The 12,610-nt window shown below is 43.0% G+C and overlaps 1 protein-coding gene across 4 annotated transcripts in view; it reads left to right on the plus strand.

The window, feature by feature from the left end:
• The window catches only part of BICDL1 (BICD family like cargo adaptor 1), a 74,445-nt gene that overhangs the window by 59,183 nt on the left and 2,652 nt on the right, over window positions 1-12,610 (plus strand). For 2 of the 4 annotated variants that reach the window (XM_083147066.1, XM_083147074.1), the window contains one exon: window positions 952-1,072. In XM_083147066.1, coding sequence (XP_083003192.1) covers window positions 952-1,072 — 121 coding nt within the window. Of the gene's footprint in view, window positions 1-951; window positions 1,073-4,259; window positions 4,369-8,431; window positions 11,839-12,610 lie in introns of those variants that run through there. The other 2 variants (XR_014444464.1, XR_014444463.1) reach the window with 2 other exon arrangements.

The raw sequence follows: 12,610 nt of genomic DNA on the forward strand, positions 1-12,610 counted from the left end.
TCCAAATCCATTTGCAAAAATAGAACCTTCAAACAGAATTTTTTTTTTTTTGATGCTTGGCTCAACCTAGAACAGTTAAATTATGAGACTGCATTTGTTGCATTCCTGGATGTAGGAATAATGGAAGTGGTTTCCTGCTCAAAAAGTCTTCAAAAAAGTCTGCCGCTGAAGGTTCTAAGGACCACTCACAGTGATACAAGATGTTCATCAGCAAATGTTATTTCAGTCAGAGGATAACTCCCCACACAGGGTTTACAGGCCCTGTTTTTATCATGTTCTAACGCCACAGGGGGTAAATCCACACTAGGTTTTTATCCAATCATGCTATATAAAAATGTTTAAATACAGCTTGCATTTTATAGAAGCTAGAAAGGGATGCGGTTGACATGTCAAGGTCAAAAGTGAACAGGTCGACCACTCTTGGTTGACAGGCCATAGAGCGGCACATGAAATAGGTCGACATCCCTTGGGTCAACTTGGACAAAAGGGTGACACTTGCAATAGGTCATCGAAAAAGTTGACATGAGTTTTTCAACTTTTTTGGTGTCTATGTCGACATGAACACCGTATAAGTGTACCCAGAGCTGGATTAAGGGAGTGCAGGTTTAGTGCATACAAAAATGCGGTAAAAACCCAGAGAATGAGGTTTTTATGTCATTTTAGCTTCAGAGCATCCCGCCCAATATCTGTTCTGATGTGTTTTATCAAATGCAATTTCCCTGCTCTGCGTGTTCAGCAGGCAGCACACAGCACACAGTAACCAACTGCATGTTCAGTGAGGTCCCTGAACGATATCGGTCACTGTGTATGCAATAGATCATTTGTCTAAGCACAGCCGATATTTTAGTGATGCGCATCATGATTAAATAAGTTTTAGTAATATTAATGCTTATTAACAATATGTTAAATATTTGCAACTTTCTGTTACATGTGTGATATTTTTCCCTTTAGGAAGAATGCTGTAGAAATGGAGCTCGCTAAATGTAGAATTGATTTGATGTCACTGAATACGCAACTATTAGATGCCATTCAACAAAAACTGAACTTGTCCCAGCAACTGGAGGCGTGGCAGGTAATGATATCCTATCACTGTACACATCACGTGTTGTTTTTTTAATTAATCATTTTTATTGAGGTTTTATGCAGGTACCAAACAGTTTGTCATCACGTGTTCTTGTTCCTTAACAGACCTGTCTCTGAATAGGTTTACCCTATATAAGTCGTTTTTGATTCCTATTGGTCTTCAGATCCAGTTGAAAACAAAGTGTTATATAAAGCCTTCAATATTTATCGGGTTATCTGAAAGCCTTTACCCACCTTAGGGAACACAGATGGGATCCCCAGTATGTGTCTTGCCAGTCACATATGTCACCTTCGTAAATACCAAGGTGATTACTAAAAGTGAGGCCAGTGAACAAATATTAGAATGATTTATTTTAACAACCACTTTTTGGACATGATCTGTTGTAAAACCTGGTAACTTTTCCAATCCAACCCCTTCCCAAAACACATTTGTAACCTTTTACTTTTCCAATCACTCCCCAAAACACATTGACAAGAATGATTCCTGTCAAATGTGTCTCCTCCCACTCATTTGCATACAGGAGAACCACATGCTTTAAAATACTAATCTCAGCATAAAAGCATACCTCCCAACATGACCCTCTCCAGGAGGGACACAATGCTCTGTTTCTAGACTGCACTCTTAATTAATGATTGCCATCACCTGTTTTAAACCGGTTAATTGAGAAGAAAGGTGTTACTTTCAACAGAGGTAATAGTAATCATAAATTAAGAGAGAAGTCCATAAATAGAGCATTGTGTCCCTCCTGGAGCGGGTCATGGACCTTATTCAGATCCGTTCGGTCCAACGTGCATTCGCACAAAGGACCGATGTTTTGCGCAGGCGCATTTCTGCGCATATGTAGATACAGGGTGCACGCACCCTACACGGGGTGCGGAGAAGGGCGGGGGCACCCCCATTAGCATATGGGAACGCCCAGGCCAATGAAGCTGTGACAGACATGTGGGGGGTGGGCAACTGGCATCACCAGATGTCAGCTGCCCACCCTGTCCTCACACAGTCACTATACAGGTGTCTCTGAACTGCGTGCGCTGGAGAAATCATTTGATGGTCGGCAACCATCAAATGACCTCTCCCCGCCTGCGAATGGATGATTAATTAAATCATCCATGGGTAGCCGTGAGTGGGGTCATGCGAGGGAGGGGGGCGGCCGGCACTGCGTGCAGCGGGCGTCGTCTGATGGACTCGCAAGGCAGCGAATTTCGCATCAGAATAAGGTTCCATGTTGGGAGGTATGATATATATTGTTTTTTTATATTGAATATAAGAAATAACTGGTGGCGATATGTAGCAACAGTATTTATTACTGAACTGCCTGCTATGACATGGTACTGGCTATGTAACTGACATGTGATTACAGTGATTTATTTATAGCATGGGTCTTCAAACTGTGGCCTCCAGATGTTGTGAAACTACATGGTCCAACATGCATTGCCACATTTTTTCCTATAAAAGCATGCCAAAACTGTCAGGGCAGGCTGGGACATGTAGTTTCTGGACAGCCACAGTTTGAAGACCCATGGACTAGAGCAGGCATTCCTAACCACGGTCCTCAAGGCACACCAACAGTGCAGGTTTTAGTGATATCCAGGCTTCAGCACAGATGGTTTAATCAGAATCCCTCAGATACTAATTAAGTCACCTGTGCTCAAGCCTGGATATCTACAAAACCTGCACTGTTGGTGTGCCTTGAGGACCGTGGTTTGGAATGACTGGACTAGAGGTTTCTAAACGTGGTCCTTATGGTCCATGTTTTAAGTATATCCATGGTTCAGCACAGATGTTTAAATCAAATTGACTGCAGTATTATTTAAGTCACCTGTGGCCCAGCAATGATATACTTAAAACCTGGGCCATTGGGTTGTTTTGAAGACCGTGTTTGGGAACTACTGGTTTAGACAATCACAATGGATGCTGGTCTAAAACCGATATTGGACCTGTGTTTTGAGATTAGAGTAAAGCTAAAAAGTGCAAGTAATTGTGCACCTGAACAAAACTATGTTGCTTTGCAGGTGGGGCAGATGTATCATGTGCAGAGAGATTTCATTTGGGTGGGGTTTGTCTAGAATTTGAATCTAATTTGCAGTGAAAAAATAAAGCTGGCCATCATTTGTGCTCTATATACAGTATTTACCACGCTCCAACAAATTATAAATGTATTTGTTCCAGATACAAAGTGACTTGGGTGTTTGCTTTACTCCATGACTTGCCTACCTGACCCTCTCCATGAGGGAGAAAATGCTCTGCTCCTGGACTTCCCTGGTAATGTATGATTGCCAGCACCTGTGGTGAATCACCTTTCTTATTAATTATCTAGCTCACTGCAGGTGATGGTAATCATACATTACCAGGGAAGTCCAGTAACAGACCATTTTCTCCCTCATGGAGAGGGTCGGGTAGGCAAGTATGCTTTACTTCCATATCATAAACAGGGCCAGTTTGAGTTGGGAGTAAGGACCTGATTCTGGTTCACTTGCAAAAGCAAATTCACTCTCTAATGGACAAAACCATGTGCACTGCAGGGAGAGTTAGATTTGGGTGTTATTTGGTTTTTGTGAGTAAATACTAGCTGCTTTATTTTTACACTGCAATATATATATCAGTTTGCACCTGCAGTGCACATGGTTTTGTCCATTAGAAGGAGAATCAGAATCAAGCCCTAAAAGCAAAGAAGTGCAAGGAACTGTGCACCTGATATACATGCATGTTGTAATGCAAATAAGTTATTTTAGGATTTGTAGATGCAGGGTAAATACTGTCCGCTTTTGCATGCAGCCTAGAAATGCTTGTCAGCTTTATTTTACACTTTAATCTAGATGTGAGTTTGGACACGCCCTCCCAAATCTAAATAATTTTTCTACACTAATCTCCCCCACCTGTAGTACTGCATGGTTTTTCCAAGGAGCACATTTACTTGCACCTCTCTTCCAGGATTGTGTCCAAAAGTGATCCATAGTTACATCATCATTATCTGTCGTCCAGTCTTTCAACGGAAAACAACCCAGAATACAAGTTTTACAATTGAGATTTTGTTATTGTGCTATTTAATTGATATATGATAAAGGCATTGCATTGTGGCTGCCATTGTACTGTCTGTTCCAGCTACAGTACTCCGTGGTCTAGTGCTGCTTTCAAAGCACTAGGTCCTCACTTCTTTCTTGTCTCTGGGTTCTAGTTTGCTTCCTCAGGGCTTTTCACTATCTGGCTCCTCTGGTTTCTGATCTAATGGCCTTTCTCAGTTCCTGTACCGACAACTTTAGTCATACACCCCTCCTGCCTTAGAGGTGAGATTATGTCGTGTAGATGTATGTAGCTTCTCCATCACATTGGGCATCCATTGATCTCACTAGAGGCATTTTTTTTCACTTCTGGCCATCCACTTATGTGCTTTTTTTTCTTTTGGTTTTTCACTTGCCTGCTTCATAGTAACTAGCCATTTCACTCCAGGATTGTCACTGATTACCACGTCTTGTTACTGCTGCATGCACAATATTAATGTGTTATTAGGTAATACTTCATCATCTTTCATATGGGACTGCTATTTATTTTGTACAACATACAGTACATATATTTTACTGGTGTCTCAATGCTGTATTAATAACGAGGAGACTTCCCATTCAGTAAAATGATGCGAGACTAACAACCATACAATAAGAAGGAAACATGCAATCGTTTCACAGTGTTATTTATTGGGGTATATGTAATAAAGCCTCAGTTTGCCGGAGGCGTGGGATGCCGGAGGAACTTGGCAATCATTTGGTGAACTCAGGTGCTATTACATATGCTCCATTGTGATATTTATTTAGGCAACACTGTACAGAGACTATTTCATCATTCAGTCGCTGCCCCTGTAGTTTAAAATCCATATTGCATACCACACATACTAAGGCTCATTTGTAAGATGTCAGTATGTTCCATAGGCTGGTTTCACACACTCCGGCTCCTGCCGGACGGTGAAATCCCGCACGGCCAGGGAGCCGTGCCGCACTCACTAGTTGTGAATGGACACTATTGTGTCCATTCACACGGGACGGCCACGGCCCGGCCGCACGGCTGCAGCCGGATCCCGCCACTGGAAGGGACGGCTGCCGGGCTGTGGCCATCCCCTCCATGATAAACTAGTGTGTGCGGCACGGCTCCCTGGCCGTGCGAGATTTCACCGTCCGGCAGGAGCCGGAGTGTGTGAAACCAGCCTTAGTGTTGGAGGAGATGCACACGGATAAGGCCAAGGTTAAAATGTAACCAGCATTGCTCACCACCAGTCCCGTAACAGGGCGCCGATGCACCCTGTGCTATCCCTGCCCCCTGTACAGCACTCAAGCCGTCATAAATAACTAGCCAACAGGAGAGTGGCTGCACTGATCGGTTCCTTTCCTAGTGCTCAAAAGCACCTTACAGATACTCCAAGCAGCAGGGGTGTGGTATAGCTTATAGAAAATGTCTACCTCCATGTCTACATCGACAGACTTTAGGTCAACAGGCACAGCAAAAGGTTGACATGTACACAGTCGACTTTGATAAAAGGTTGACACGAAAAGATCAAAACATGAAAAATGTTGACAAGCATTCGGTGAAAAGGTCAACAAGTTGACATGATATATATATATTTTTTTAACCGAGTTTTACCAACCCAGTGGACATAGAGGGTCTTATTCTGGTTAGGTCGGTGAAACGTACGTACGGTCCGTCTCACCGTACGTTTTCCGTACGCTCGCGGTGAGCGAAAGTCCGCCCACAGAACAGCCGCACACGGATGGTCACAAATACTGACAATGGGGAGTGGCGTACACTTGAGCATACACCACCGTCTACAGATGGATCTCCCTCTTAGCCACCAATACCTGGCGTACATCAAAGCGTACGCCAAAGTGCACGGACGGATCTCGTCCGTTTTCACACCGACACCTTCCGTATATCTGAGCGTACACCACAGTGCAAGTAGAAATTGAGTCCAAAAACATCATTGTTGCTCTTAGAAGTAGTTTATGTGTATTTTTCCTAAGAAAAAACTGGTATGTTTGTGTTACAGTGAAAAAGTTGACACATGTCGACTTCTGTGAAATGACTGTCCTGCTTTTTAAAGTATACAAAAACACTTTCTGATTAGGTGTAGATGGTTATAAAATAACTACCTTGCCATATATAAGCAGGTCTTAGAATGAATATTACCTACAATTAAACCAACCTTTTTACATGTTGAGAAGTGTAGTGAAATCATGGTTTTCACTTAATAGGCTGCAGCATTGCTTATTACATTCAGGTGTAGTAATCAGCGTTAATTAGCAGACCCAGGCGTCTGCTCTCATACGGTATCTCTAGGGGTGGTCTGGAGCTATCTTTGGCGTCCGCCTGTTTTTGGGCTAAAATGCACGGTGCGTTTGCCGATCGAGGCGGTTGTGGCACCGTGCATTTTGTGTGCACACCCCCGTGTATGCCCATGTTTACGCCCAGTTTTCCTCATTATTCCGGCTGCTGCCATAAAAACGCTCACTTGCCGCCAACAATGACCGTGCTCTTGCGGACAGGTTTTTTCGCACGGAGAGACTCATCCGTGAGCGGTGTGAGGTCGCCGCATATGCACATTGCGAAAGATACGCATACGCAGATGAAAAAAAAAACCGATCCGCCCGTATACGGTCCCACCGTACCAAGCAGGATAAACCCCAGAGGGAGAATATAATAGTGTACCCGAAGCATGGCGAGTGTAGCAAGAGGACGCATTAGACTGATACGGTGTCCATGTCGACCTATGACGACACTTAATGCATGTTGACCTTTTTCAAAGGTCGACCTTTTGCCTGTCTACTGGAGTGTACACAAGTTAGATGTGCCTTAAGATCCTATCCACGATCTGATCAGATAGGATCGTGGATAGGATCTTAAGGAACATCCGATTTGCATCCTATCTTGACTATATAGTGCAGATCTGCACTATATAGACAAGGCAGCCAAGACTTTCTGGCTTCCGTTACGTGAACGCGCATCGGGATCGCAAGGGTTAAAACCCTTGCGATCTGCATCCGATGTTGATCCGATGCCGATCCGATGTTGACTATATCGTCAACATCGGAAAGGAAATTGGACCGTGTGTACACAGCATACCAATAGTGTCATTTGGGGAAGGGAATGGGCATCAGAAAGTATTTTCCAAAACCCTGTGTGTGTTTGCCCTCTGATTTGCGGCTGTGTCGATGCCATTGTTTGCATCTTCTGACCCAGATTACCTGCATCTACAGCGTGAATTCCCAGACCATCTTGAGTAACCTAAGAGCTAATGAAATGGTCAATGTTTAATCTTCGGACTTAGAATCTCTTCCCCATTCTGGTGAGATTTTGGCCTTGAACTGAAGAATTCATACTCCTGGCCAGTGGTGTGACTATAGAGGGTGCACTGGCACACCCTTTCTTTACAGTGGCATGCCTGGAAATTTCACAAGAGTCCTCTCCTGCAGTGCAGCTCAGCCTGAGAAATTTGCGGGCATACCACCAAAGTGCTTAATAACAGAATCTTATATAGCATAGCAAATTTTGTTACTACTTTACAATTGGGGAAAAAAGTTGATAAAACAAGACATAGAGGTATGAGGGCCCTGTTTGCAAACTTACAATCTATAGGGAAATAGGCATTAATATACAAGGATTGATAAACAAGCAGGGCCGGTGTAAGGCTTCTCAGCACCCTAGGCAAAACTTCAACCTACTGCCCCCCCCCCCCCCCATACTGCCACCAAGAACCACTTTCCAACCCCTTAATGCATAATTGCCTAACATTCTGGAATGGCAGGGACCCTCCTAAAATTGAGTGGTCCTCCCAGCCCCTCAGGTAGGTGGGCAAGACCTCTGCTTTCTCTGGAGGCCCCCAGCACCCTCCCCTTTGCCACCCACAACAGAGTACAAGAAGAGAGGGCAGCAAAGTAGGGAAGTATGCCTCAAGAGAAAGTATGGAGGTGAGGTTGTAGTAGAGGTTCCACAGCAACCACCTGCATTAAGTACAACAAGGATCCCCACAGACATCCTTGATTTTTTGATAGGCAGGGCGCCCCCCCAGATCCTGGCGCCCTAGGCAGCTGCCTAAAGATGCCTAGTGGTAGAGCCACCCCTGTAAACAAGGGTAGGTGTTACTCATTACATTGCAGAATGCAAAGGTGGGCTGTATGATATGGTCACCCAGCAATGTTGGCCTGGGGTCAGGAGGATATTAAGCGAAACTGTGAGTATACACTATGTTTGCACCGTGCAGTGGGGATGTAATTGAATACAGTTTATTATGAGTGTGATGTTTTTTTCTGGAATATGATAAGCTTGTCTAAAGAAGTTAATTTTCAGGGAATGCTTAAATATTTTCAGACTAGAACAGAGCCTTATTGTGTATTGGATCGCATTCCACATAGTGGGTGCAGCCCAAAGAAAGTCCTGCAATCATGAATGGGAGTAAATAAGTGTTGATGAAACACGTTGATCTTGCAAAGAGGTCGAGTTGGAAGATATTTTGAGATAAGCGAAGAGATGTACATTTTCGTAGTTTGGTACGTTAGTAAAAGTATTTTATATTGAATACAGTAAAACATTGGTAACCAGTGAAGGGACTGACAGTGAGGATGATAAGTCTCACAGCGAGCAATCAGAATGAATTGTAGTAGTGAGAGTCTCTTTTTTGTATCACCAGCAAGAGGACTACTGCAATAATCAGTGCAGTAGATGAGTGCATACTGGAGATTTGTTTTTGCAGTGTCTTGTGTAAGATATAGCTGTATTTTGGATGTTTGTTAGATACATATAACAACATTTTGAGACTGACTGAATGTGGGGAAAAAAGTTCAGACAGTTCAGAGTCAAGGATGACACCTATGCAGCAGGCTTGTTGTTTAGGATTACATTATAGCGTTCCCCACAATGATAGAGATCAGGTTAATAATAAAGATAATTAATTCTGTCTTGGAAATATAAGGTGGCTAGATGACATCCAAGGTGAAACCGGCAGAACGGCATTCAGTAACACAGACCAAGATGGTGACAAATTTGGGAAGAATAGGTAGATTTTACCATCATCCATGTACAAATAAAATCCCAAGGAGCTGATTAGTTTGCCAAGAGATGTGGTATAGAATGGGAAAAACAGAGGGCTTAAACATATAAGGTCTGTGGTGTTCCAACTGGCTAGTGAAGAGGCAGGTAAGTAATGTAACAAAGCAATGAGGAAGGCAAGTCAAATGCTTGGTTGCATAGGGAGAGGAATCAGCAGAAGAAAGAAGTTATAATGTCACTGTATAGGTCATTGGTACGTCCTCATCTAGAGTACTGTGTCCATTTCTACATCACAAAACTTACCTGGGAAGACTAACATAATCTCTGTAAAGTTTGGATCAGAGAAGGGAAAGGAGGGGGGACATATAGAAACTTTCAAATATATCAAGGAAACATTCTTCAAATGAGAAGTATTAGAACATGAGGACATGCATTGAGACTAGAGGAAGGCAGGTTCAGGGGAAATCTGAGGATAAATAACTGCAGAAAGGATAGTGTACAAGTGGAATAGCCTCTAATCAGAGATGGTAGAGGATAAGACGGTAGAATGATTTAAAACATGCATGGGATAGACATATGGATGTCCTTACCAAGAAATAGAGGTTTAAGTTAACAATATGGTGAAATCGAAAGTACATGTAGCCAAAATCAGCTCCATGCACTTTAAGGGTAAATCGCATATCCAAAATTGGCCACAGCCTACATCACAGTGTGTATACACCTTCAGCCAGTACCTGAAAAAGGTAGGCAGTCCAGATTCTTCTTAAGGTGCATACACACGGGGCGATTTTGTGTAATATTGCGGGAATTATGGTCGCTGAGCGGCCATATTGCCCGCGATGGGAGTGTGCAACCGGCGATATATCGCCGAGTGCGCGCTCACATTTTTACCCCTGTAGTGATCGCTGGTCACAGGAACATGCTCCTCCGACCAGCTGATTTCCACTGCCAGGCTCCCCCGGCAGTTTCTTTTTTATCAGCGACCATCTCTGGTCGCTGATGAACAGGAGACACAGAGCAATATAATGCTCATCAATATATTGCTAGCAATATATCTCCCCCGTGTGTACGGGGCTTTAGACTTTAGTGAACTACCTCAAGACAGGAGGCAGATGCAAACAAGCTTAACCCATTTTGACTTATTGCATATATCCAGTGTATTACTAATTAGAATTGTAATTTTTCTTTTGCATAATCGTGGCCAACATTATAGGCTTACCCATCAGGCTCTAGCATTGAACCCTTAGGTGTATACACAGTCTACAATTTTTGGACCAGTATCATTAATTTTAGACCTGCTGAACAATATTGGTCAACATATCGTTCAGTGTGTATGCTACGAACGGTAATGTGCCATCCCACCGCTCGTTAATCAACGTTGTTAGTCAACTGTGCAGGCAGGTCAATTTCAAATATCTTTCAGAAACACCGAGTCTACCTAGTTCATCGTTCAGTATGTATGTACCACATCAGAACACTGGGGAAGATCAAGGGAAATTGGTCACCATTGTCTTTACGTGCATACATTGTCCAGTGTGTATGCACCATTAAAATGATAGAGACTTATGGATGATGAAGTTACTTGCACATGGAGGTAAGCCCATAGCCATGGCCAAAATCAAAATTATGGGGAAAAAAACAAACAAATCCTTTTTAATTGCAAAAATGGTTTGCATTTCTAATCTGCAATGTTTGAATGGCGCACCTGCATTCTCTCTGATTGGTACCAAAAGTCTCAGCGGAATAGCACCTCTCATTATATTTAGTTATGGTGTGCAGATTAGGGCCCTCCCCTAGGTTTCCCAGTAAAGCACACCAATAGTCAAATGAGAAATTGGAACAGTAATGGCCCTTGGCAATAATGTTATAGGGCAGTATTCAATGAGAAAAATTTGCCATGTTTTATGGCGAGTTTGTGCTTTTCTCGCGTTGGACGGAGACTTTTGCTCTCAAAAAGCGAGCAACCCTATTCAATGTGCACTTTTCGCCGTCTTTCTGAGTGATTTTCGCCGTGTCTCTCTGTGTAGCAATTCTCCATCTTTTGATGGAGAAGTGGAATATGAACTTTTTAAATAAAAGTTTTTTTGTTTTAATTTTGGTGTCAAAAAATCAGGAATTTTATTCTGTGAAGGGGCATGCTATTTTTATTCATGTGCTTATAGCACATGAATATATATTTTAATTTAAAAAAATATATATATTTTTTTTTTTTACACAGAGCAGCCAGCATGGGGCCGGGGGCCGGGCCGCTCATTAGATATTCATATATTCACTGCACCCGATCATTACATATGCATGATCGGGAGCAGTGAATATACCCGGTCCCCACATACGTTCTGGGGCAGGCAGGGAGACTTCAATCTCCCTGCCTGCCACCGTCCCACGTCTCCCTGCCGCGGACGCTCGTCCGCTGCAGGGGTTAAGATTCGCCGCGAGGGGCTACTCGCCCCTCCGACATTGAATATGGAGAGAGCGAGTGGCAGCCAGCCCTCCGGAACACAGCGAATCCTAAACAGGATTCGCTGCACACGGCGATATTTCTCATTGAATACTGCCCAGAGTAAGAATATAGAAAGCTGCAGTGCACAAGCAGCCCCATTAAGCCTTCGATCCAAAAACATCTTCCTCATTTCACAAAAACAGTGGTTATCCCTGTAGAGGTGTGATAGATTAATCAGAACAAGATGTGCAAAACCCATCCATACCATCTACGTTTCACAACACCACACTGTAGAGTACAAAGACCAGACATCCATCAATCACAATCCCACTATTGTTACAGTACTTCTCTGCAGCTGAAGTGAGCAGGAACCTCTGGCCGCATCTGTGAAAGATGAATATCATCTTTTGTAGCTGAATTCAGTGAATTGCTAAGCAGCTCGGGTATGTAGCACTACGCAGGTACCAGAATTGCTGCAGTCAGTGTCCTAAGGCTTAAAACTAGCTTAACTGCAATAACCACTGAAATATGACATACCAAACATAAGTAACATTACTCTTCTTGCCACACACAATGGTGGGAAGGTTTCGTTGTTCTTCGGGAACCACCAGTGTTATGGCTGTTTGACTGTCCCTAAATTATTGCTTGCTGCCTACAATTGTCTTTAGGAACTATAAGCTGTATCCTACTGTAAGTTATTAATGATTATGGTGAATAGTGCATAATGTTACTATATTTAGTGTTTTAAGAACATTTACTTGTTAATATGATTGTACGTCTCATACGATAATAGCCTATCCCAAGCCAGCAATTCTTCAGTGTAACCAGTGGTGTTGCCATTGGGGATTACATGAGAATAGTAGACTGCAGTACTGTAATATTCCTTAGAAATAATATAAATATATGGAGGCAGATACAGCTGTCACAGAAGGGAATATTTACCAAGCCTTGAAGGGACCTAAAGTGGAGATTGATAAAGTAGCAGCCTAATAAATGATCTTTTATAGAATAAACTACACCCTGCCTTTATTACTCGCCCCTCAATTTGTAGCACTGGCTGA

Source organism: Crinia signifera, chromosome 1 (assembly GCF_055691185.1).
Source record: "Crinia signifera chromosome 1, ASM5569118v1, whole genome shotgun sequence".
NCBI lineage: Eukaryota > Metazoa > Chordata > Amphibia > Anura > Myobatrachidae > Crinia > Crinia signifera.